General features: G+C 47.0%; 1 protein-coding gene across 2 annotated transcripts in view; it reads left to right on the forward strand.

The window, feature by feature from the left end:
* Positions 1-16,763: 16,763 nt before the first annotated feature.
* The window catches only part of RAB3GAP2 (RAB3 GTPase activating non-catalytic protein subunit 2), a 270,922-nt gene continuing 260,533 nt past the window's right edge, over positions 16,764-27,152 (forward strand). The window contains exon 1 of one of the 2 annotated variants that reach the window (XM_083175131.1): positions 16,764-16,978. In XM_083175131.1, coding sequence (XP_083031257.1) covers positions 16,882-16,978 — 97 coding nt within the window. In that variant the 5' untranslated portion in view covers positions 16,764-16,881. The remainder of the gene's footprint in view (positions 16,979-27,152) is intronic. The other variant, XM_083175132.1, reaches the window with a different exon arrangement.

A 27,152-nucleotide genomic window follows, 5' to 3' on the forward strand; every position in this document is an offset into this window, starting at 1 on the left:
ATGTAAATTTAACAGGACTGGAACTATCATTTTGTTTTTTGAAAATCTCCTCCAACTCATTTTTACTCCCTCTCCAAACAATCAGCAGGTCGTCAATAAAACGTGTGTATAAGAGGACCTTCTCTGCATGTGGCCCCTGATAGAACAATTTTTGGTCCAGCACATTCATATACGCATTGACGTAGGATGGGGCCACATTTGACCCCATCGCTACACCAAGCCGCTGTAGGTAGATAGAACCATTAAAACAGAAATAATTTCTGTGCAGTATCAAAGACAATAATTCAAGAAAAAAATGAGATCCTGGGTCCCTCATACATCAAGTTTGAATTCAGCAGTGACTCTACCGCCTGCATACCCTCCACATGTGGGATGCAGGTGTAGAGCCCCACCACATCTGCACAACACAAGATGACATCATCTGACAGATCTTCCAATTTACTCAATTTGTCCAAAAGCATATTAGTGTCCTTCAGATAAGACTTTGTTTGCTGTACGCAGGGATTCAAATATGCGTCTAAATATGTTGACACAGGTTGATAGAGAGACCCCCTGGCAGATATGATGGGTCTACCAAGAGGCCTCTCCATACTTTTGTGTACCTTCGGTAAGGTATAGAAAAGGGGATCCAGCGGGTATTGGGTGCTCAATGCTTTACTCAGTTCATTAGAGATTACTTTTTCCTGAACTGCTCTGAGCAAGATGGCGTCCAGTTCTTTTTTTATATACCTCTATGGGATTCTCTTTTAATGTCTCATAGACAGTCACATCTGTCAGTTGTCTTAAACATTCTTTGAGATAATCCCCTATACCCTGGACCACCACTGATCCACCTTTATCCGCCTTTCTGATGATTATATCCTTCCTCTTTCGAAGGCTATTTAGCGCATCCCTTTCTTCTTTGGTCAAATTACTACATATTCTAGTGTCAGCAAACAGTTCATTACCTGTGGATTCCATCATCCGGGTGAAGGTCTTAATTGATGGATTCACCGATTGTGGGTCAAATTAAGATTTATTTTGTAGCTTCTTTACTTGTGTGGGTATATCTGTAGTTGCTGCTGATGTTGGTGTATGTTGGTCAAAATACTCCTTTAGGCGTAGGGTACGTCCAAATTTGTAACAGTCGATTTTCCATTGGAATTTATCGGGTGAGTGAGAAGGAACAAATGTCAGTCCCTTAGATAATACAGATGTTTTGTGATCCATCAGGGGGGTCTCTGAAAGATTAAAGACCAGGTCTCTCATTTGTTGCTGTTTTTGCGGCTTGTGCTCCCTCTCGGTCTGCCGGCCGCGTCCGCCTCCTCTTTCTGCTGGGGTTTTTTGCCCTGTTCGGGTTGTCACCCCTAAAGGGAGGACCTTGTATGATGTTGATGGCAACTGTGTATCGGTGTCACTCGTCGAGGTGCTTGTTCCTTCATAATCCGTAAATCTGGACTTTTGTCTCCGATATTTCATCAATGTTTTCGGTTTACTTTGTGGATTAGAGGTACTCAGCCATTGATAGGCCCGGTTCTGGTCATAATCGGATTGGACCTTCCTCCTCTTCTCCAGTTTTAATTTTATTAATTCCTTTTGGTATTGAGCGATCTGTTTATTCAGTTTACTGCTCCAATCGATGTTAGCATCCGATGTTAATGTTGGTTTATGCATGGTTTCAAATGTCCCAATTTTCTCTCGCACTGATGTTAGCTCCTTTGATGACTCATCGATCACCAGTAAGAGTAAGTCCATGGAGCATTTGTTAAGGATACTAACCCAACGCCTGCAAAATGCCACATTCTGTCTCCCAATGGTGGGTGAGTTCCGCTCTCGAAACCCCCTAGGGATTCATTTATCTTTATAGTACTCTGCCAATGTTGATGCATGCAGCATAAATTCCACTTCACGTTTTTTAAGAAAATGCCATTCTCTGAAGAGGTCTTCATTTTCCACCGGCTGTACATGTACATTAGTGGACGCAGCCTGGATGATCAAATCAGCCTCCATGTCAGAGTAGCTGAACTGATCTCCAGTGTCCACTTGGGTTAGAGTAACCCCTGGCATAGCTTGCTCCATATTGGTCATCTTGCGGTTTCCCTCTCCGGGCGGTCTGTTCACCGTACCGTACACACAGGATTCTCCCTTTTTGAGGATATAATGGATCTATGGGGTGCCTTGATGGGTGAAGCTGGTATGGATACCAGTCTCTCCTTTATATACAGTCCAAATATCCGGCACTCCCCCAGCAGCTTCCAAATATCTTGCTCACCTGGTGTCTTCCTTACAAGACCTTGCAGCCCTCATGTACTCATTCAGGAATAGGCGGCACTCACGGGTTTCTCAGTGAAAAAAATGCAACCTTTATTGCATATCAGAGATCCGACATGTTTCGAGCCATCTGGCCCGTCCTCAGGGATCAAATACATAGTGCTACACAAGTGTTAAAATACTCACACACATATATATATATATATATATATATATATATACAGGTAGAAGAACCGCACACAAAGAATCTCAATTCCAATGGTGGGTGCCAGATCACGTATTAGATAACATATGTTTCATTCCACGAGAAGTAGAAAAGTGGTCTGCACACCAGTTTAGTAAAGATGAAAAAAGCTAGTAATCGGACGGGTAAACCTGATAAAAATGTCAATCTTGCCAAAGCTCCTTTATATATTCTTACAATCACCTGTCCCTATCAGGGATAATGTTTTTGGGAGGATCAACCGTGTGATCTCGTCCTTTATTTGGAGGAATAAAACTCCTAGAATAAAAATGTCCTCACTGAGTAGAGAGCGACATAGAGGTGGCGTTGCGATGCCTAATTTTAAGTTATATTACTATGCTGCCCAGATGACCCATTTGGCAAGCTGGGTCAAAGAGGATGAGTGCACGGAAGATCTATCCAGATTCATATATAAAGCGACCACGTTCGGATCCCCTTTGCAGGTAATTTTGGCAAGGGAGGGAAATCGTAGATCCCCCCCCCCTGCTCAAACAAGCCAGGAATATATGGAAATGGGTTTGTAGGAGAATGAACTATGAGGAAACTGATTCCGATGTGTTTATCTTTTCCCTTCCCCACCTTAAGAAATTGAATTTACAACAAGGTGGCAAGATATGGGGGCAATATGGGATACAGACTATGGGACAGATTTTTGTAAACAATATCCTTAAATCCTTCTCCCAACTGCAGAGGGAATTCGACCTCCCTAAAAAGATGTTTTACAGGTACTTGCAATTGAGGAGTGCAATAGCTCAAAATAATAGGGACAAAACTATTAGTATAAAGGAAAACCCAATTAAAATATTTATCAAAAAATTGAGTTGTAACAAACGGACTTCAAACTGTTATAGGTTTCTGTTAGAAAATACTCAAAGTGAACAGTTGGGGGGCTTAATGTTGAACTGGACCAAGGATATACCTGAACTAAATGAAATAAATTGGAGACTTGCATTGTCGGCACCTGGGCAGGCCACCAGTTCTGCCAGAATCCAACAGATACAACTAAATATTCTATATAGAACATACCTAACTCCTGAAAGGATAGGTAAATTTGCCCAAAATGCATCGGATAGATGCCCAAAATGTAAGAACAGGGGGTGTAATTTTTGGCACCTTGTATGGGAGTGCCCAAAGTTGCAAGTATTCTGGCAAGAAATAGGGAAAATACTGATTAATTTGGGGATTCCAAGAGACTGTTTACAACCGTTAGCAATCATTATGGGGGTTTGGCCTAGGGATACAATGACCACAGATCTCAGAAAGCTTGCAATTAACCTATGTGCAATTGCTAAAGTGGTGATCGCTCGCTCATGGATGGCCCAAAGTGGCCCAAGAACCAAAGCTTGGTCCTGCTTAGTAAATAGCACCATGGACCACGAGAAAAATATGTTCCTATCAAGGAATGCAATCTCTAAATTCTATGGGATATGGGGGAAATGGTATAACTCAAAATTATTGCTATGTGTTGTAGGGGGTGGGGACTAAACGAGTGGATTCCAATTATTGGGAATTGGGAACTCATGCATTGTTAGAGTAGTTAAGTAGACATTGCATACGGCTGTGGCCGGATAGGCTGTGGGCCGATTTTATCTGTGGGCCTAGATTGAAGTGGGCCGTTATTAAAGTGGGAAAACTGATTCATAACTACAGCGTTATACCAGCGTTAAACCGGAGTGAAACTGAAGGACAAAACAACAACGGAGAAAACCAAAGTCTACTTTGAGTGAGTTAAATTCATTCACACTACTCCGGCCTGCTTGATCTGGCAATTCAACCATAACATCAGCATTTTACATTTGCAAACAACTTTTACTATCACTGTTAAAGCTTGTACTTGCACTGTCTGTTTGGAAAATGACCAGCTGTACCTCTAATGACCTCACCTCTCCTGCTCTTCCATTGATAGTAGGTGTTCTCTTTCTCTATATATCCTCTCTGGGTGAGCTTATGTGCTCACTCGACTTCCGCTATCACATCTATGCTGATAACACTGAAATCTACCTCTCCTCTCCTGATCTCTCTCCCTCTATCCTCACTCATATCTCTAACTGTCTCTCTGCTGTCTACTCTTGGATGACCCAGCGCTTTTTTAGACTTAAAATATCAAAGACTAAGCTGTCATCTTCCCACCCTCCTGCATAAAACCTGACCATCGCTTATCCTTACCTACTGTTTATGCTCACTTCTTTACCTTCTGTGTCACCCCTGTCTGTCTATCTCTCCCCTTTAGAATGTAAGCTCTCACGAGCAGGGCCCTCTCTCCTCATGTGCCTTTCTTAGAATATATAAACCTCTGCCACCCTGATGATTGCTTCAGTGTCCTGTCCCCTGATGCAACTATCTATATTAACCATGTGCTTGTCCTAAACTGTCTTGTACTGTAATTTGTTATGTGTTTTTGATTATAACTATGCTCTGTAAAGCGCTGCGGAATCTGTGTGCGCTATATAAGAAACTGTTAATAAATAAATAAATAAATAAATAAATAAAATTCAATAATGCAATAGAGTAGATAGGAATTGTATATATTTTTCACCATATATGTCTTTTGGTATATAATTGTCACAAATAGGTAGTCCTTTTTGTATTTTTCTAAATTATTTTATAGGTGGTTTTTTTTTTTTTTATTAGTGCCTGTATCACAGAGTAGAATTTTTTTTTTTGTTGTTGTTAACACTTTTCAAAAATAAGTTTAATCACTGAAGGATGATAATGATAATGAGCAACAAGAGTGCTTTACACAATATCCACTTAAGCTTGGACTCACGTAACACAAAAATACTAAGTAATACCTGTTCCACATATAATTAGTAGCATGAGTTGACCATCCCCTCATTTCGCACGTAGGTTAGGCTCTACGATATTGGTATATGTATAAATAGTGGATAATTACCGATAAAACTGTGAACCATGAGAAGAACTTGTTTTATATTAGGAATGTAGGCTCCGGACGTATGGGTTATGGGGGAAATGGTTTCACCCTTAACACAAATATGCACAATAGTAGATTAAAACTGTATACGTTAGGTATATGTTCCTTAAGTACTTGATAATTATAAAATAGCACTTTAGAATGAGTGGTTCTCCACGCTATTCTAAAAAAACTTGGTGTTTTTTTTTTTTTTTTTTCTCTTCCTTTTTTTTAATATATATATATAGGGTAAGTGTTACTTATTGAATATTTCACAGAGTGGGAACACTGAATGGCCAATATCTGTATGGTCAACACTGTAAGGTCACTATTGCGATATTTACACAATATTTACCTATATTTGGATTTAGGTTACTTTATTATAGAATGCACGCATAAACAATGGGATGAGTAGACCATTTCCCCCATTATAAGTACATAGACAATAGAGGGAAGGAATAACTCGATTAGTAATCTGGGGGACCACGGCTAGAAGGTCATGAGAATATATAGGCTGCTGCTTAATTTATGTTTGTGTCTATGTATGTCAGGTTTGTCATGTGATATTGTTATTTATTTTATTTGTATCCGTTATTTGTATGTATAAGTCTTGTATAATTTTATGTGAAATGTTTAATAAAGACGATTAAGGAAAAAAAAAAGATGAAAAAAGCTTTTATAAGCATAAAAAGTCAATGGCACATGGCAACATACTGAGAACAACAAGTTTTGTAACAAGTGGGAAGGTTACTTATCATCGGTCCAATGCATCAGTGTACTGCATACTCTATAGGACACCCATCACCACTTCCAAGCAGGATACCCGACAGCCTGTTTCGGTGGTGCTACCACCTTCTTCAAGGGTACAAAGCATACTGCGACTGTTGCCATTAAATAGGGCAGGTAGTGGCGCCAAAATCATACAAGCAAACCTCACCTGTTCGTTCAAACACCTGTGCAGGGACGCGTTACCAAGGCGCTGGAACGCAGGAAGCATGCTATGGAACGCATATCCGCTTCCGGTTCCTGTCACTAATAGCACCAAGACAAAGTAAATATAGCTGCACAATGCCCGGAGTCTGGTATAAACATAGCTGCAGGATCGTGCTGCTTGTCATGAATGCCTGCGATTATGTCGCTGAAATCAAACGACAACTGGCCGATGCGCAATGCTACAAAGCATTGCGTTATGACCCCACGTCTATGTACTCGAAGGAATTGGACAGTATATTGTCAATGGGGTTGACCAATGGTTGGATTAATGACGCCAAATGTGAGTTTTTGACTCAGTCGTATCCAGTCACCCCATTGATATATGTACTGCCCAAAATCCATAAGAGCCTCCATAGACCACCAGGGAGGCCAATTATATCCTCAAAAAACTCATTTTACCAGAATCTGTCCCAGTTTGTCGACTTTTTTCTTCAAGTTGTGGTATTAGAAGTTGACATCATTTTGAAGGATACTACAGACTTTTTGACCCGCATTGATAAAATCAGTTCAGTACCGCCTAACAGCCTGCTAGTTACTTGTGACATTACAAGTTTATATACGAATATAAGTCACATACAGAGATAGATGCCATTAAATGCATCATCACACAGAGTCCAGCCTACAAGGGTCCTCCGGTCGATTATTTTATGTTATTGATTGATTTCATATTGCATAAAAATTATTTTTTTGTTCGATAATTCTTTTTTTCTGCAACTACAGGGCACGGCCATGGGCTCTACCATGGCCCCGGCCTACGCCAACCATTATATGCATGATTACGAGACATCTCATGTTTTAAATAATGGTATTTTTTCAAGATTTATATCATCTTATGTTAGGTTTATCTACGACATTTTATTTTTGTGGACCGGGGGCCCCGATAGGCTGGAGCTCTTTATTCAGCACCTTAATGGATTACCAGGTACCATTCGGTTCTCTCATGTGAGTAGTCCCACCAAAATAAGTTTTCTTGACGTAGAGGTGAGGATTGAGGGCAAGAAGTTTGGCACTGCGATCTACAAGAAAGCCACGGACACAAACTCTGTTCTTCGAGCAGAAAGTTTTCATCCTCCCTCGCTCAAAAGAGGGATGCCGTATTCTCAGCTTTTACGTGTTGTCAGAATCACCTCCGATACAGTAGAACTGCCCAAGGCCTTACAAGCTATGGGCAAGGACTTTATTGATAGAGGCTATGATAAAAAGGAGGTAGAAGAGGCCATCCAGAGATGTCTGCAACTGGACAGAAACACTCTACTTTCCCAACCCGCACGAGATAAAACAGTACAGCGTATGATTTTTCCAACCACTTTTTCTATAGCTTCGGCTAAATTGAGGGAAGTGATATTCGAGCACTGGCACATACTTGAGTCAGACCCTACCATGGGCCCTTTTTGCATGGAGAAGCCGTTATTTGCTTATAAACGGAGTAGTAATTTTAAAGATCAAATTACCTCCTCAGATGTGGGATCGGCAGCCAACAGAAGCACCTGGTTGGGTGTCAAAAACGGGGCCTACAAATGTAGCGGATGTATCAACTGTCAATTTATGATCACTGGTGACACTTTTCACAACAGAAAAAATGGTACTGACTTCAAGCTCAAACATCGCATGAACTGCGACAACAAATTCATTGTCTACGCCGTTGTTTGCCCATGTCATTACATCTACGTGGGCAAAACGATTCGAATGCTTAAAGAGCGGATTGCGATGCATCGCTCCTCAATTAAAAAAGCGATGCTGGTGCGCGATAACACCACCCCACCGGTGGCGAGACATTACTTCGAGGCTGGACATACGTTGCGGGACTTTAAATTTATGACTTTTTCAAATTAAACCCCCTAAAAGGGGTGGTGATAGGCATCTTTCACTTCTACGGAAGGAGTGTGAATTCATTTACAATTTTAACTCCTTACCCCCAAATGGATTGAGTGAGGAGTTGAATTTGAATGTCTTTGTATAGTGGGACTACTCACATGTTAATTATATTGTATCTGTGTATATTCATATGTACTCCCCCGTTTCTTTTAGCGGGGTCATGATTAGTATATAGTGTTTTATTGACTTGTATATATGACACTTGGTGTCACCTGGTGTTTGTTATATACACCTTTCTTATTTATTCATGGCATGCATTGGTTGTCCGAGCCGGGTAGGACATACATGCTGCTACATGCTGTGTATAAGTTCACATGGTGTTGGTCCCTTCCTATGGGGTAGTATTGTGGTGGCCATCATTCTTTATAGACAGTAAATCCTCACTGTAATTCACACCTATTGTACAGTTGGGATATACTTTTAAACACCTGCCGATATGTCATGGCTGTGCGCTTCACAGCCGCTGCTTATGTGCCAGTAAAGGAGAGGTTAATGACAGCGGTGGTGCCAGAGCAATGGCCGTGCGTTCCATAGCCTTGCTTTGTGCGTTCCACTTAACAGGAAGTAACGCTGCGCTCGCCGCTCTACCCGCTTGATGGTGGGAGGCATACCGATGGTGTGCTGAACATCACATAGCAGTAGTAGGTGATGCAAGCAGCACGATCCTGCAGCTATGTTTATACCAGACTCCGGGCATTGTGCAGCTATATTTACTTTATCTTGGTGCTATTAGTGACAGGAACCGGAAGCGGATATGCGTTCCATAGCATGCTTCCTGCGTTCCAGCGCCTTGGTAACGCGTCCCTGCACAGGTGTTTGAACGAACAGGTGAGGTTTGTTTGTATGATTTTGGCGCCACTACCTGCCCTATTTAATGGCAACAGTCGCAGTATGCTTTGTACCCTTGAAGAAGGTGGTAGCACCACCGAAACAGGCTGTCGGGTATCCTGCTTGGAAGTGGTGATGGGTGTCCTATAGAGTATGCAGTACACTGATGCATTGGACCGATGATAAGTAACCTTCCCACTTGTTACAAAACTTGTTGTTCTCAGTATGTTGCCATGTGCCATTGACTTTTTATGCTTATAAAAGCTTTTTTCATCTTTACTAAACTGGTGTGCAGACCACTTTTCTACTTCTCGTGGGAATGAAACATATATATATATATATATATATATATATATATATATATATATATATATATATATATATATAGGTACTTGTGTACTATCACGGCGCCCATCGCATCATAGACCATAAGGCATGCAATGGTATGTAATGCGACAAGATTTCCTCCGATGTCATACAATGTTAAAATTGTATAGCATTGTATATGGCAGAGGTTCCCAAACTTTTTTGAATCACGGCACCCTAGAATATCTGAATATTTTTCAGGGCACCTCTAGGCCAAAGTTTGTTACAAAGAATAAAAAAAAATATATTTAATTACATAAGTTGTGCTTAAATGTCATCCTTAGGTCCAGTTATGTGGCGAGGAACACGATTCACTTCTGTTCCCCCACATATTTTATTTATTTATCATTTGAAGCCACAAGCACTGATTTTGTCTGTTTCATTGGCCATAAATAATTTGAATTGGTTCTAGACCACCAACCTGAGGCACCTCTGCAAGTGCTTCGAGGCACCCCAGGGAGCCTAGGCGCACAGTTTGTGAACCACTGGTATATGGCATACAATGCCATACAATGCGATGCGATTTTAAATTGTATAAGCACCCTAATGGGGGCTTACAATGTTAAATGCACCCCCACGCCACCCCCACTATGAACGTGAACCCAAATCGTGGCGAGCCCGCGAGGGGCGGCGGTATGCATCCTCTGACCTTTTCATACCCCCACTATCCACGTCGGCGTGAAGTTGATATTTTATAGTGTGGCGAGCGCAGCGAGCCACCGAGCCCGAACCGTGGCGAGTGCAGCGAGCCCCGCGAGGGGACGCGGAATACATGTAAAGTAATACGCGACCCCTCGCGGGCCTTGCTGCGCTCGCCACGCTTCGGGCTCCGTGGCTCGCTGCGCTCGCCACAATATATAAAATCAACTCCACGCCGACATGGATAGTGGGGGTATGAAAAGGTCGGAGGACGTGTACCGCCGCCCCTCGCGGGCAATCTGCGCTCGCCACGCTTCGGGTTGGCGTTCATACTGGGGGTGGCGTGGGGGTGCATTTAACATTGTAAGCACCCATTAGGGTGCTTATAAGCACCCATTAGGGTGCTTATACAATTTAAAATCGTATAGGGGGCTTATACAATTTTAAATCGCATCGGTGTGCATCGGGTGTATGGCATGCAATGCGATTAAAAGTTGTGCGACTTAATATAGGGGGCGCCGTGATAATACACAAGTACCTATATATATATATATATATATATATATATATATATAATCCAAGTGATGATCGGCACTCAGCGTCAGGAACGGATGATAATTGCCCGGGTACCGAAGTTGACGCTGAATATAGCTGTGGGTAGCAAGCGGCACTCGCAGGACACATGAAGACACAGACACTAGGTCTGGCAGCAACGTTTCGATCTTTACTGATTGTTGTCAATACACATACATATATAAATACCTTTTCACCACACCGAGTGACGGGCGTCAGCTTCCCACGGCGAGTCAGGATCTGGTGACGTCACCGTCCGGCGACGCGTACCCGCCGGTACGTCCGGACACGCTATGTGGGTTGCTAGGCGACCCTATACAAACATAAGTATAATATCAAAATCGTGCAGAACATCTAATGGAACAATCAGATATGCAGTATCCATGGGCTTGTCCAAACAAAAAACAGGGTAGATAAATGCTATAACTTTAAAGCATATTGGACAGGGGCACATGAGCAGATAAGTCGCAAAGAGGGGTTTACATTGTGCAATTTCTAACACTGTAAGGAGCTATGTATTAAGGAGAAACCCGACCAATGAATCTGAACTGCGGCTTCGAAGGAAGCATGACATACTGTTACTCTCATTGAGTCCAGTGGGGGCGACGGTATTGAGCTTATGAATCACATGGGCCACAGATTCTTGGCAATCCTGCTAACTGCATTGCTGGCGGTATTGTGCTGCTGTTCAGACAATCTTTGGAGGGTAAAATTGGACCCATAGAACAGCCTGTAGCCAGACACTTTAGAGAATTCAAACATGGTTTAGCTACTCTACGCTACACCGTAATTGACCAGGTCCCTAAAAACATAAGCGGGGGAAACCGTGATAAAAAACTGCTACAGATGGAATCCTGCTGGATTCATAAGCTCAATACCGTCGCCCCCACTGGACTCAATGAGAGTAACAGTATGTCATGCTTCCTTCGAAGCCGCAGTTCAGATTCATTGGTCGGGTTTCTCCTTAATACATAGCTCCTTACAGTGTTAGAAATTGCACAATGTAAACCCCTCTTTGCGACTTATCTGCTCATGTGCCCCTGTCCAATATGCTTTCAAATTATAGCATTTATCTACCCTGTTTTTTGTTTGGACAAGCCCATGGATACTGCATATTTGATTGTTCCATTAGATGTTCTGCACGATTTTGATATTATACTTATGTTTGTATAGGGTCGCCTAGCAACCCACATAGCGTGTCCGGACGTACCGGCGGGTATGCGTCGCCGGACGGTGACGTCACCAGATCCTGACTCGCCGTGGGAAGCTGACGCCCGTCACTCGGTGTGGTGAAAAGGTATTTATATATGTATGTGTACACTTTGTTTTTTGAGCTTGACAACGATCAGTAAAGATCGAAACGTTGCTGCCAGAACTAGTGTCTGTGTCTTAATTTATTTCGACAAGTCCTGCGAGTGCCGCTTGCTACCCACAGCTATATATATATATATATATATATATATATATATATTTATTTGAAATATATTTAAAATATATGGGTCATAATATACAATCTTTTATAATAAAACACTATGGGGGGTATTCAATGTGAGGGTCACGGCGGTTGAGCTTGCTCGATCGCCGTGACCCAGTCCCGTTCTAGGTCAGATCAACCGAGAACATGCAGGCCATGTCCCGCCTGTCAGGGAGCGAGAAGGGGGCATGGCCGCGAGTTGCGGCCGGGAAGAGGCGAGCTACAGCTTGTGATGTCGGGCTTGTTCTGCCGAGATACCCTGCTCAATGCTGTCGGGGAAGACAGCATTGAATAGGGCCCAGCGGGCATCTCCCCGATGGGAGATGCTCGCCGGTGATTGAATCAGTGGCGGAGATACCGTAAGGCAAACTGAGAGACAGGCATTGAAGGAATTAAAATATATATAATTTCCTTGGTGGTGAAGCCAGCGGACAAGGTGGGTGGGATAATTCTGCAGGATAGAGTGGATTTTATTTTAAAAGCAGAAAGAAAACTGAATAATGTGATACACTACACCAAACGGAATAATGAGATACACTACACCAAACTGAATAATGAGATACACATAAGGCATAAGTGCCTCAGAGGGTTATGCATGTAGAACTTAAATATGATAGGCTTGCCTGAAGAGGTGAGTTTTCAGGGTACACTTGAACGTTTGGAGGCTAGAGTAGAGTCTTACTGTGCTTGGAAGGGCATTCCATAGGATGGGAGCAGCCCGATAAAAGTCCTGTAATAATGAATGGGAGCTAATGATCCGTGCAGAAGAGAGACACAGATCTTGTGCAGAGTGGAGTGGTCGAGATGGGAGATATTTTGTGATAAGTAGAGAGATATATGCTGGTGAAGTATGGTTAATAGCTTTATATGCGGGTAGAAGTGTTTTATATTGAATACGGTAAGATACAGGCAACCAATGGAGGGACTGGCAGAGCGGATCAGCAGAGGATGAGCGTCTTGCAAGGAAGATCAGCCTAGCAGCAGCATTTAAAATGGATTGCAGTGGTGAGAGTCTGTTCTTGGGAGACTGTTGCAATAATCAATGCGGGATATAATGAGTGCATGGATAAGAGATTAAGTAGTGTTTTGTGTGAGATACGGTCGTATTTTGGATATGTTTTTAGATGCATGTAACATGATTTGGAGACAGATTCAATGTGTGGAAGAAAGGACAGTTCAGAGTCTAGGATGACCCCTAAGCAACGAGCTTGTGGGGTAGGGTAGATTGTTGAGTTGTCAACAGCGATGGAGATGTCAGGATGGTAACTGTTCTTAGTTGGCGGGAATATAAGTAATTCCGTTTTGGAAATATTGAGTTTGAGTTGGCGAGAAGACATCCAAGATGAGATGGCAGAGAGACATTCAGAGACTCTGCCCAAAACCACTGGTGACAACTCTGGGGTTGATAGATAGATTTGAGAATCATCCGCATATAAATGATACTGAAATCCGAAAAAGCTGATTAGTTTGCCAAGAGAGGAGGTATAGATTGAGAAAAGCAGAGGACCTAAGACTGAGCCTTGCGGAACTCCGACTGACAGAGGTAGTGAAGAGGAAGTAGAGTCAGAGAAGCAAACACTGAAAGAGCGATCAGGAATGATGTGACCCAGGAAAGGGCTGTATCATTAAGACCTAGGGAGTGTAGTGTGTGTAGGAGAAGAGTGTGATCCACAGAGTCAAACGCAGCAAAAAATTCCAGAAGAATAAGTAGTGAGTAATGGCTTTTAGACTTAGCAGTTACCAGATCATTGACCACTTTAGTCAGTGCTGGAGTGTTGGGAGCGCAAGCCTGACTGAACTGGGTCTAATAGGGTGTGACAGTTAAGAAAGTTTGTGAGGCGAGAGTAGACAAGTCTCTCGAGTAGCTTGGAGAGGCATGGGAGCTGAGAGATAGGATGATAGTTAGAGAGAGAGTTAGGGTCAGAATTGTGTTTTTTTCAGAATGGGAGTAATCACTGCATGTTTGAGCAGAGAAGGAAAAGTACCGGTAGTAATGTGCATTACCACGCCACTCCCTTTTGTGTGTTAGTCTGTCGGATGCAGTGGCCTTATAGGCGTGTCTTCACTCACCGTGTGGGTGCACGGTTTGTTCGCTCAGATACGTGCAAACGCGTATCCGAATGAATGAACCTGAATAAGGCCCCAAGTTATCACTTTGTCCAGGTACATTGAACCGCAAAGCAGATGCTCTTTCCCATTCATGGGAGCCCGACAGTGAATTCAATTCCACGGAAAAGCATCGCATCATCAACCCCATTGCTTTTTCCTCTGTGAAAGTCGATCATGTACAACCTCCTGGGATATAATTTGCTAAACCAGCACTCCAAAAGAGATTAATAAATTGGGCTCATGCCTCTAAGTTTACTGCCCATGTAGGCATCCAAAAAAACGTGCAAATTCATCGCCAGATCTCACTGGTGACCATCCCTTAAAAAAGATGTCAAAGACTTTGGTGCTTCAAGTTATTTGCTCCTTGCTTCATTGATCCATTTGCTATAGAGGTATGATCAACCCAGCTGCATTCAAATGAAAGCTCCCACCATTTCTCAAGATCCCAAATTCTATGCAAATCTCCCTATTGAAACCATTGAAAACTGATTTCACTCTAATCTTCCCATGGCATCTAAGGTTCGAACTATCATAAAAAGAAAGTTGAAGCTGACCTCTTAGCGCATAGAGTGTTTACTGAAAAAATTCTTAGTGATATATCCTTATGATAAAAATTTCATTTATTCCACATAAAAAATGACAATAAAAATGACAATGAATCACAATAAAATGGCAATGAATTCTTTCTCACCCAACAATGGTGGTGGAGCCAGGATGGTAAAGACAGAGTGTTCCAAATAATGGGTTCACCCTGTCGGCTCCACAGGTTAGGGTTGGGTGGAAGTCCTCCTGGATGTACAGCAATCCACTTGGATCGGTGCAGTATTACTGACTTATAGCAGTGCACTGTGTGCAGGTGGACACCTGAGACTTGAATTGCTGTAATGGCTCCTTGGCTTGGTTAGCATTCCATTTCACCAGGAATCCAAATCTGTTTCAAAAGATTTATCTGTCCAATTTGTATGGTGGGAACAAAAATCTGGAAAGGTACGGTATGGGAGCACATGGCCACTTGCTCCTAAACCCCCTCCGCGTGCAGCCGCCGCCGCATTCAGGGTCCCGCAGCCGGCTCCGTCTCCGTCTTCTCCTGCAGTTCTATAATGACCATCAGAAAATCTGCATTCTCAGGTGTGGAAAAGGGGGCGTGGCGTATGCAAATGAGGGCGTGGCTTATGCTAATTAGCCGCGACCTCATTTTCATATGAGAATAGACGCTGTGCGCATGCGCACAGCGTCTATTCTACTACATTGGGGGGTCTCCCAACTGCCACCCCCCCGCAGCGGGACAATGCCTGCCGCGGGTGGGACGTCGGGACAGGACCCGAAAATCGGGACTGTCCCGACGGAATCGTGACAGTTGGGAGGTATGATATAATGAGTGATATCTCTCATTTCGGCCCTTTTGAGTGATACGGCTCTTTATATTAGGGCTATAATGAGTGGTGATGCAGCATGGTCCCCACCGCTATGCACCCACCCAAATCGACACCCCGCCAGGTCGCCACAGCCGCAGATATTGCTAGGTGTGTAGACACCATTACTCTGCCTCAGCCACTGTTCTGTGCCTCTGACCCTTCCACCGACGCTGGAGATGGATCTATGATATAAGGGAGCCAAGCATTGGCGATCTCAATGCAGCGTTGGAAGGCCTATTTGTGGCGGCCAGTGTGAGGAGGAATGTAGGGTTACCCTGCCTGTGAGGTAGATGTATGAAGCAGTGATAATGTAGAAGTGAGCAAGAGAAGTGACCCATGGCAACCACATACCTCCCAACTTTGCCCGAGTAGGATGCGGGACACTGTCTACGGCGCGCCGAAAATTTCGGGGGTGTGGCCTAATTTCAGGGGCGTGGCCTATAAGCTGAGCTCCCCCCGCGAGGCCACGCCCCCATTTTGCTGCTATGGGGGCATGACCCAGAGGCTCTGTGAGCCTCTATCATGCCCCCAGCCCCCTGGCTGCGGGAATAGACGCTGTGCGCATGCGCACAGCGTTAATTCCCCGCTGTTTAGCAGCCGACAGGGGGGACTCCCAACAGCCCCCCCTCACCGCGGGACACTGCCGGCCGCGGGAGGGACAGCGGGACAGGTCCTGATAATCGGGACTGTCCAGCTAAAATCGGGGCTGTGGGAGGTATGCAACCAATCAGCACTGAGGTAATATCTATAATTTGCATTCTATAAAATTATACAGAGCAGCTGATTGGTTGCCATGGGGCACTTCTCCTCTGGCTCTCTTCTCCTTCCTTATACCATATATCTACCCCAGATCTGTTCCCTCCTGTGAATGCTATGTTACACTGTGCTGGGCCGCCATTACTCTCACACCAGCCTCTTCTCACAGTAAATAACGAAAACAAAATAACAAGTGGAGAAAGGTCACTTGCCGAATACAAAAATGGCGCCGGGAGCTCCGGTCACATGACTGTTCTCGGTCTCCATGGTTACAGAAAAACGCATCAACGTGACGGCAGGTACCAGTCTCGCGCGTGCGCGGAGTTTGGTCGGAGGCTCGGTGACACCTCACCATGATGATGCAGTTCCGGTTTGGCTGATCCGCATCTGGAGAGTGACAGCAGCCGGAACCGGTACCGGGAGGCAGCAGCAGCTGCTGAGTGACGGGATGGCCTGTACCCTGCTGGAGTTCTGCCGCTTTCAGGACCTAAAGCCGGTCCGGGATTTCCTGTTCCCCCAGCTCCGAGAGGAGACGAGGGCTGCTGGTGAGTCAGGCGGCAGCAATGGGTGCATCGGGGGTATGGCTGCGAGATGAAAGGAGTATGCTCCGTGTATGACCACTGTATGATGGGAGTATCGCTGGGGTATGATGGGAGTATAGCTAGGGTATGACCATAGTATGATGGGGTATCGCTGGGGTATGATGGGAGTATAGCTAGAGTATGACCACTGTATGATGGGGTATGATGGGAGTATAGCTAGGGTATGACCATAGTATGATGGGGGTATGACCACTGTATGATGGGGTATGATGGGAGTATAGCTAGGGTATGACCATAGTATGATGGGGGGAAGACCATTGTATGATGGGGTATCGCTTTGGTATTGTTGAGATATGATGGGAGTATGTCTGGGGTATGTTTGGTATTTGATGGTAGTATAGATGTGGTATGACCACTGTATGATGGGGGTATCGCTGAGGTATTGTTGAGACATGATGGGTGTATAGCTGGGGTATGACCATTGTATGATGGGACTATAGCTGGGGTATGATGGGGGTGTCACGGGGGTATGTTTGATATATGATGGGAGTATAGATGGGGTAAGTTTTATTGTTCCTCAGTGAGAAAAACAAAATAGCAATCTAGCAAATATGATACCTTTTTAATGGCTAACAAAAATAAATGTTGTTAAAATGCAAGCTTTCGAGACTTCTTAGGTCTCTTCCTCAGGCATGGTATAACAAGGTGTGTGAAGAACCACATATATATACACAGCAGAGTAGGAACAAGATGTGATGGATGGACATTCTTAAGATCAAAACAAAACAAAATAACAGAATGTGCTTGTAAATTGAGTCCTTAATTGGTTTGTAGATAAGTAGTGTGAAAGTTTTATTGTCTCTAAGTCGATGACAGACCAGAGTTAGAGCTCCGATGCCCTCACTCTCTCTGGGACAGATTCCTCAGATGTTGTAGTGGGCCATAAATCCCTCGGATAGATTCAGTCCTGTGTTAAGGGTGTCAAACGTTGTCATTAATTTGTATTCCCAGACCCTCCTGTCTCTTTGTGATTTGAAATTTCCTTTTAGTATAATCACTTTCATATGATCCTGATTGTGTCCTGGGCTGCAGAAATGTTTGGCCACAGGAAAGTGTGTCTTTTTTTCCTTTATTGTGTGGCGATGGGACCTCATCCTTGCCTTAAGTTTTTGTCCTGTTTCTCCAACATACAGACCCCCAATAGGACATTTGGTGCACAGAATCAGGTACACTACATTGGTAGTAGAACATGTGAATGTCCCTGGGATCTTATAGTCCTGTTGTGTGTTGGGGATCCGTACACTGTCTGTAGTGAGGATATGGGCACAGGTTTTGCAGCTCCTTACATTGCAGGGATAGGTTCCTCTTTGTGTAATGGATGGCAGTGAACTTCGGATTATAATATTTTTCAGGTTTGCAGGTTGTCGGTAACATAGTAGTGGAGGGTCTGGGAATATTCCCAGACCCTCCACTACTATGTTACCGACAACCTGCAAACCTGAAAAATATTATAATCCGAAGTTCACTGCCATCCATTACACAAAGAGGAACCTATCCCTGCAATGTAAGGAGCTGCAAAACCTGTGCCCATATCCTCACTACAGACAGTGTACGGATCCCCAACACACAACAGGACTATAAGATCCCAGGGACATTCACATGTTCTACTACCAATGTAGTGTACCTGATTCTGTGCACCAAATGTCCTATTGGGGGTCTGTATGTTGGAGAAACAGGACAAAAACTTAAGGCAAGGATGAGGTCCCATCGCCACACAATAAAGGAAAAAAATACACACTTTCCTGTGGCCAAACATTTCTGCAGCCCAGGACACAATCAGGATCATATGAAAGTGATTATACTAAAAGGAAATTTCAAATCACAAAGAGACAGGAGGGTCTGGGAATACAAATTAATGACAACGTTTGACACCCTTAACACAGGACTGAATCTATCCGAGGGATTTATGGCCCACTACAACATCTGAGGAATCTGTCCCAGAGAGAGTGAGGGCATCGGAGCTCTAACTCTGGTCTGTCATCAACTTAGAGACAATAAAACTTTCACACTACTTATCTACAAACCAATTAAGGACTCAATTTACAAGCACATTCTGTTATTTTGTTTTGTTTTGATCTTAAGAATGTCCATCCATCACATCTTGTTCCTACTCTGCTGTGTATATATATGTGGTTCTTCACACACCTTGTTATACCATGCCTGAGGAAGAGACCTAAGAAGTCTCGAAAGCTTGCATTTTAACAACATTTATTTTTGTTAGCCATTAAAAAGGTATCATATTTGCTAGATTGCTATTTTGTTTTTCTCACTGAGGAACAATAAAACTTTTCTTATCAACTGGCTAACACGGTACCAAACTTTTTTCTTTTGTATAGATGGGGTATAATGGGGGTATCACTGGGATATTGTTGAGATATGATGGAAGTATGGATGGGGTATAATGGGGGTATCACTGGGATATTGTTGAGATATGATGGGAGTATGGCTGGGGTATGACCATTGTATGATGGGGTATTGTTGAGACATGATGGGTGTATAGCTGGGGTATGACCATTGTATGATGGGACTATAGCTGGGGTATGACCATTGTATGGCTGGGGTATGACGGGGGTGTCACGGGGGTATGTTTGATATATGATGGGAGTATAGATGGGGTATGATGGAAGTATGGGTGAAGTATAATTGGGGGTATCACTGGGATATGATGGGAGTATGGCTTGGGTATGACCATTGTATGATAGGCTTGGGCATGATGTGGGTTTGAGTCACTCAGTGGAGTGTGGCCATTCTCTCTCTCACTGTCAATACCTGCCTCCGTGGCAGAAGGATAATGTGCTGGCAACACCAGGCTATAACATTGACACCTAGAACCGCTTAGATCTCGGTCTGTGTGGCCATGTACTGTAGCTGCAACACAGATTGGTGTTCGCTAATTCCCCACAGGTCACGTGTATGGATCATTGTAGAGGGCAGGGGACTTGAGCATAGAGACACTGGGTTCTTTCAGCTGGGTTCTGGAACAGTAATGTTCTCTTAACTGCTAGTCACAGGATATAGCAGATAGATGCCCATTTCTTTCTTGCATATACATGGAATACTACAGCAGAGTAAAGTATGAGAAGTTCTGATGGTGCCACCTTTGTCACTTTGTATACACAGGCCAGGGCCACAGCAGCTCTCTTTATACAGTTCCAGCAAGCAGCGTCTGGCAGGTGGTCAGCCATCACTGGCCTCTATGTATGGTTCCAGCAGGCACAGTTTGGCAGGTAGTAAGCCATAACCAGGCCCCAATGTACTGTTCCATAACACAGAGCTTGGCAGGTGGTAAGCCATCGCCGGCCTCTATGTACGGTTCCAGCATTCAGAGCTTGGCAAGTGGTAAGCCATCACCTACCTCCTATGTACGGTTCCAGCACGCAGAGCTTGGCAGGTGGTAAGCCATCACCGACCTCTATGTACGGTTCCAGCACGCAGAGCTTGGCAGGTGGTAAGCCATCACCGACCTCTATGTACGGTTCCAGAATGCATTGTTTGGCAGGTGGTAAGCCATCACTGACCTCTATGTACGGTTCCGGAATGCAGAGTTTGGCAGGTGGTAAGCCATCACCGCCTCTATATACGGTTCCAGCACTCAGAGCTTGGCAGGTGGTAAGCCATCACCGACCTCTAAGTACGGTTCTGGAATGCATAGTTTGGCAGGTGGTAAGCCATCACTGACCTCTATGTACGGTTCCGGAATGCAGAGTTTGGCAGGTGGTAAGCCATCACCGACCTCTATGTACGGTTCCAGCACGCAGAGTTTGGCAGGTGGTAAGCCATCACCGACCTCTATGTACGGTTCTGGAATGCATAGTTTGGCAGGTGGTAAGCCATCACTGACCTCTATGTACGGTTCCGGAATGCAGAGTTTGGCAGGTGGTAAGCCATCACCGACCTCTATGTACGGTTCCAGCACGCAGAGTTTGGCAGGTGGTAAGCCATCACCGACCTCTATGTACGGTTCCAGCACGCAGAGTTTGACAGGTGGTAAGCCATCACCGACCTCTATGTACGGTTCCAGCACGCAGAGTTTGGCAGGTGGTAAGCCATCACTGGCCTCCTATGTACGGTTTCAGCAGGCAGAGTTTGGCAGGTGGTAAGCCATCACCGACCTCTATGTACGGTTCCGGAATGCATAGTTTGGCAGGTGGAAAGCCATCACTGGCCTCCTATGTACGGTTTCAGCACGCAGAGCTTGGCAGGTGGTAAGCATCGCCGGCCTCTATGTATGGTTCCAGCACGCAGAGCTTGGCAGGTGGTAAGCATCGCCGGCCTCTATGTATGGTTCCAGCACGCAGAGCTTGGCAGGTGGAAATCCATCACTGGCATCTATATACGGTTCCAGAATGCAGAGCTTGATAGGTGGTAATCCATCACTGACCTCTATGTACGGTTCCGGAATGCAGAGTTTGGCAGGTGGTAAGCCATCACCGACCTCTATGTACGGTTCCAGCACGCAGAGTTTGGCAGGTGGTAAGCCATCACCGACCTCTATGTACGGTTCCGGAATGCATAGTTTGGCAGGTGGTAAGCCATCACTGGCCTCCTATGTACGGTTCCAGCACGCAGAGTTTGGCAGGTGGTAAGCCATCACTGACCTCTATGTACGGTTCCGGAATGCATAGTTTGGCAGGTGGTAAGCCATCACTGGCCTCCTATGTACGGTTCCAGCACGCAGAGTTTGGCAGGTGGTAAGCCATCACCGACCTCTATGTACGGTTCCGGAATGCATAGTTTGGCAGGTGGTAAGCCATCACTGGCCTCTATGTACGGTTCCGGAATGCATAGTTTGGCAGGTGGTAAGCCATCGCTGGTCTCTATGTACGGTTCCAGCAGGCAGAGCTTGGTAGGTGGTAATCCATCACTGGCCTCTATGTATGGTTCCAGCACACAGTTTGGCAGGTGGTAAGCCATCACCGGCCTCGATATACGGTTCCAGCAGGCAGAGTTTGGCAGGTGGTAAGCCATCACCGACCTCTATGTACGGTTCCAGCACGCAGAGTTTGGCAGGTGGTAAGCCATCACCGACCTCTATGTACGGTTCCAGAATGCATAGTTTGGCAGGTGGTAAGCCATCACTGGCCTTTTATGTACGGTTCCAGCACGCAGAGTTTGGCAGGTGGTAAGCCATCACCGACCTCTATGTACGGTTCCGGAATGCATAGTTTGGCAGGTGGTAAGCCATCACTGGCCTCCTATGTACAGTTCCGGAATGCATAGTTTGGCAGGTGGTAAGCCATCACTGGCCTCTATGTACGGTTCCGGAATGCATAGTTTGGCAGGTGGTAAGCCATCACTGGCCTCTATGTACGGTTCCAGCACGCAGAGCTTGGCAGGTGGTAAGCCATCACCGACCTCTATGTACGGTTCCAGCACGCAGAGTTTGACAGGTGGTAAGCCATCACTGGCCTCTATGTACGGTTCCAGCACGCAGAGTTTGGCAGGTGGTAAGCCATCACCGGCCTCTATGTACGGTTCCGGAATGCAGAACTTCCCTTTGTCACCTGTGAATTCCTGCAGCCAGAGGGGCTAGGGTCATATCCTGCAGCTCACATAGCCGCTGGGCATGCCCCACAGCGGTGAAAATGGGCCATGGCGAGTGTAGGCCACGCCCTTTCCTGCTAGGCAAAGCCCTCCAAATTTTGGGGTTGTGAGATCGTCCCTCCTCCCGTGGCTGTAAAGTTGGGAGGTATGATATAGTGTATAAATGCCCGAGCCCCTATGTGTCTGGGAATAGATGCTGTGCACATGGAGAGAGGGTGAGTGGTGCGATGTCATCGTGTTGCACAGTTTAAGGCGGAGAGGGTAGGAGGCAGTGGCAGCCATGAGTAACCCGGGTGGCAGGCCAGTAGTGCTGAGAGGGGGAAGGGGGCAATAATAGGCCCCATGTTTACATGCCTATAATGTTTGACCCCACCTACCTCTTCCAGGTGACTCTCTCTAATTGGGTGCTGGATGACCTCCCAACATCAGAATCCTGACTATTGGCCCGGCATACCACACCCCTCTTATCAGATGCTTGGGTGGTGTGCCCCTCTAGCCCCCCCTAGTGTAGGCCACCTCCTGCTGCAGCTCTGAGCCATTGAGACATGGGCTACACAAGACCTCTGAAGGTGTCCTATTCCTTAGGCCATACCTGAGCAATGCTGGCATTGTCCTGCTGATGGAGGCCACTGCCATGTAGGGCTGTATGTAGCCTGCAATAAGGTTAGGTAGGTGGTACGTGTCGCAGTAACATTTACATGTATGGCAGGACACAAGGATTCCCCATAGAACATTGCACAGAGCACAACACGGCACCAGGACAGCTTGCCTTATATTTGGACAGAAACTGGTGACCTCCACAAAATGCAGAGACCCCTCTGTTGTGTTTGGCAATGCCTTAACCCAGGGGTAGCCAACTCCAGGCCTCGAGAACTACCCACAGTCCACGTTTACCAGCTCACCTTTCAGGTACACAGGTGCACTGATTACTGACTGACACATTATAAAAGATCCACAGGTGGAGCTAAATACTTCTCTTGTGATTTTGTGAGGAGACCTGGAAACCATTAACTGTTGGTAGCTCTCGAGCACTGGAGTTGGCTACCACCGCCTTAACCATTCGTTTCCATAGAAAATTCCCCCTTTATTTACTTTTTGAACCTGGAGTTCCATGTTGTGGCATTAAAGTAGGGACTGTTATCCTCAATACTTTTCTGTTCAGTAGCCTAAGCATTACATTTGTCATTATTGTACAATCTGCAGGTGACCTCATATTGCATGCATCTGACAAATCTTTCCTTCACATGCAGCAGATGGATTGCTATGGGTACACACAGTCTGTTTCCTTTGAGATGCAGATTGTACAATTAATGACTCATATTATTAATGGAAATTACAGCCGTAAGACAATGGGGTATATTCAATGATTTCTGCGAGCTGTGACAGAGAGCAGTGCTGCCTACTTGCTTTCACAGCTCCCGGGGAGGGGAGTTCTGGAGTCTCCCGGTGGTGTGTAATTCTAACCGGCTGAGCAGCTCCAACACTCCCACCCTCCTTCTGCCCCGACCCCAGTGATGTGTAGGTATAGGTGGTGACTCTGTGGGCTGCCAGGTGGTGGGGCTGCAGGTTTGGGTGGTGGGTCTGTGGGCTGCAGCTCTGTGGTTGGTGTGTCTGTGGGCTGCAGGTCTGGGTGGCGGGTCTGTGTGCTGCAGCTCTGTGGTTGGCGTGTCTGTGGGCTGCGGGTCTGAGTGGTAGGTCTGTGGGTCTTTGGGCTGCGTGTCTGGTTGGCGTGTCTGTGCTTGGTTGGTCTGGGTGGAGGGTCTGTGGGCTGCGGGTCTGGGTGGTGGTTCTGTGGGCTGTAGGTCTGGGTGGTGGTTCTGTGAGCTGCCGGGTGGTGGGGCTGCGGGTCTGGGTGGTGGGTCTGTGGGCTGCAGCTCTGTGGTTGGCGTGTCTGTGGTTGGTTGGTCTGGGTGGTGGTTCTGTGGGCTGCGGGTCTAGGTCGTGGTTTTGTGGGCTGCAGGTCTGGGTGGTGGTTCTGTGAGCTGCCGGGTGGTGGGGCTGCGGTGGTGGGTCGGTGGGCTGCAGCTCTGTGGGTGGCGTGTTTGTGGACCGCGGGTCTGGTTGGCGTGTCTGTGGTTGGTTGGTCTGGGTGGTGGTTCTGTGGGCTGCAGGTCTGGGTGGTGGTTCTGTGAGCTGCTGGGTGGTGGGGCTGCGGGTGTGGGTGGTGGGTCTGTGGGCTGCAGCTCTGTGGACTGCGGGTCTGGGTGGTGGGTTTGTGGGCTGCGGGTCTGAGTGGTGGGTCTTTGGGCTGCGTGTCTGGTTGGCGTGTTTGTGGTTGGTTGGTCTGGGTGGTGGGGCTGCGGGTCTGAGTGGTGGGTCTTTGGGCTGCGTATTTGGCGTGTTTGTGGTTGGTTGGTCTGGGTGGAGGGTCTGTGGGCTGCGGGTCTGAGTGGTGGGTCTTTGGGCTGCGTGTTTGTGGTTGGTTGGTCTGGGTGGAGGGTCTGTGGGCTGCGGGTCTGAGTGGTGGGTCTTTGGGCTGCGTGTTTGTGGTTGGTTGGTCTGGGTGGAGGGTCTGTGGGCTGCGGGTCTGAGTGGTGGGTCTTTGGGCTGCGTGTTTGTGGTTGGTTGGTCTGGGTGGAGGGTCTGTGGGCTGCGGGTCTGAGTGGTGGATCTTTGGGCTGCGTGTCTGGTTGGCGTGTTTGTGGTTGGTTGGTCTGGGTGGAGGGTCTTTGGGCTGCGTATTTGGCGTGTTTGTGGTTGGTTGGTCTGGGTGGAGGGTCTGTGGGCTGCGAGTCTGGGTGGTGGGTCTTTGGGCTGCGTGTCTGGTTGGCGTATTTGTGGTTGGTTGGTCTGGGTGGAGGGTCTGTGGGCTGCGGGTCTGGGTGGTGGGGCTGCGGGTGTGGGTGGTGGGTCTGTGGGCTGCAGCTCTGTGGTTGGCGTGTTTGTGGACTGCGGGTCTGGGTGGTGGGTCTTTGGGCTGCGTGTCTGGTTGGCAGGTTTGTGGTTGGTTGGTCTGGGTGGAGGGTCTGTGGGCTGCGGGTCTGGGTGGTGGGGCTGCGGGTGTGGGTGGTGGGTCTGTGGGCTGCAGCTCTGTGGTTGGCGTGTTTGTGGACTGCGGGTCTGGGTGGTGGGTTTGTGGGATGCGGGTCTGAGTGGTGGGTCTTTGGGCTGCGTGTCTGGGTGGTGGGTCTTTGGGCTGCGTATTAGGCGTGTTTGTGGTTGGTTGGTCTGGGTGGAGGGTCTGTGGGCTGCGGGTCTGAGTGGTGGGTCTTTGGGCTGCGTATTTGGCGTGTTTGTGGTTGGTTGGTCTGGGTGGAGGGTCTGTGGGCTGCGGGTCTGAGTGGTGTGTCTTTGGGTTGCGTGTCTGGTTGTCGTGTTTGTGGTTGGTTGGTCTGGGTGGTGGGTCTTTGGGCTGCGTATTTGGCGTGTTTGTGGACTGCGGGTCTGGGTGGTGGGTTTGTGGGCTGCGGGTTTGAGTGGTGGGTCTTTGGGCTGCGTATTTGGCGTGTTTGTGGACTGCGGATCTGGGTGGTGGGTTTGTGGGCTGCGGGTCTGAGTGGTGGGTCTTTGGGCTGCGTGTCTGGTTGGCGTGTTTGTGGTTGGTTGGTCTGGGTGGAGGGTCTGTGGGCTGCGGGTCTGGGTGGTGGGTCTTTGGGCTGCGTGTCTGGTTGGCGTGTTTGTGGTTGGTTGGTCTGGGTGGAGGGTCTGTGGGCTGCGGGTCTGGGTGGTGGGTCTTTGGGCTGCGTGTCTGGTTGGCGTGTTTGTGGTTGGTTGGTCTGGGTGGAGGGTCTGTGGGCTGCGGGTCTGGGTGGTGGGTCTTTGGGCTGCGTGTCTGGTTAGCGTGTTTGTGGTTGGTTGGTCTGGGTAGAGGGTCTGTGGGCTGCGGGTCTGGGTGGTGGGGCTGCATGCCTGTGGGCTGCGGGTCTGGGTGGTGGGGCTGCATGCCTGTGGGCTGCGGGTCTGGGTGGTGGGGCTGCATGCCTGTGGGCTGCGGGTCTGAGTGGTGGGTCTTTGGGCTGCATATTTGGCGTGTTTGTGGTTGGTTGGTCTGGGTGGAGGGTCTGTGGGCTGCGGGTCTGGTTGGCGTGTTTGTGGTTGGTTGGTCTGGGTGGAGGGTCTGTGGGCTGCGGGTCTGAGTGGTGGGTCTTTGGGCTGCGTATTTGGCGTGTTTGTGGTTGGTTGGTCTGGGTGGAGGGTCTGTGGGCTGCGGGTCTAGGTGGTGGTTTTGTGGGCTGCAGGTCTGGGTGGTGGTTCTGTGAGCTGCTGGGTGGTGGGGCTGCGGGTGTGGGTGGTGGGTCTGTGGGCTGCAGCTCTGTGGTTGGCGTGTTTGTGGACCGCGGGTCTGGGTGGTGGGTTTGTGGGCTGCGGGTCTGAGTGGTGGGTCTTTGGGCTGCGTGTCTGGTTGGCGTGTTTGTGGTTGGTTGGTCTGGGTGGAGGGTCTTTGGGCTGCGTGTCTGGTTGGCGTGTTTGTGGTTGGTTGGTCTGGGTGGAGGGTCTTTGGGCTGCGTATTTGGCGTGTTTGTGGACTGCGGGTCTGGGTGGTGGGTTTGTGGGCTGCGGGTTTGAGTGGTGGGTCTTTGGGCTGCGTATTTGGCGTGTTTGTGGACTGCGGATCTGGGTGGTGGGTTTGTGG

Source organism: Crinia signifera, chromosome 3 (genome assembly GCF_055691185.1).
Source record: "Crinia signifera chromosome 3, ASM5569118v1, whole genome shotgun sequence".
In the NCBI taxonomy this organism is placed as follows: domain Eukaryota; kingdom Metazoa; phylum Chordata; class Amphibia; order Anura; family Myobatrachidae; genus Crinia; species Crinia signifera.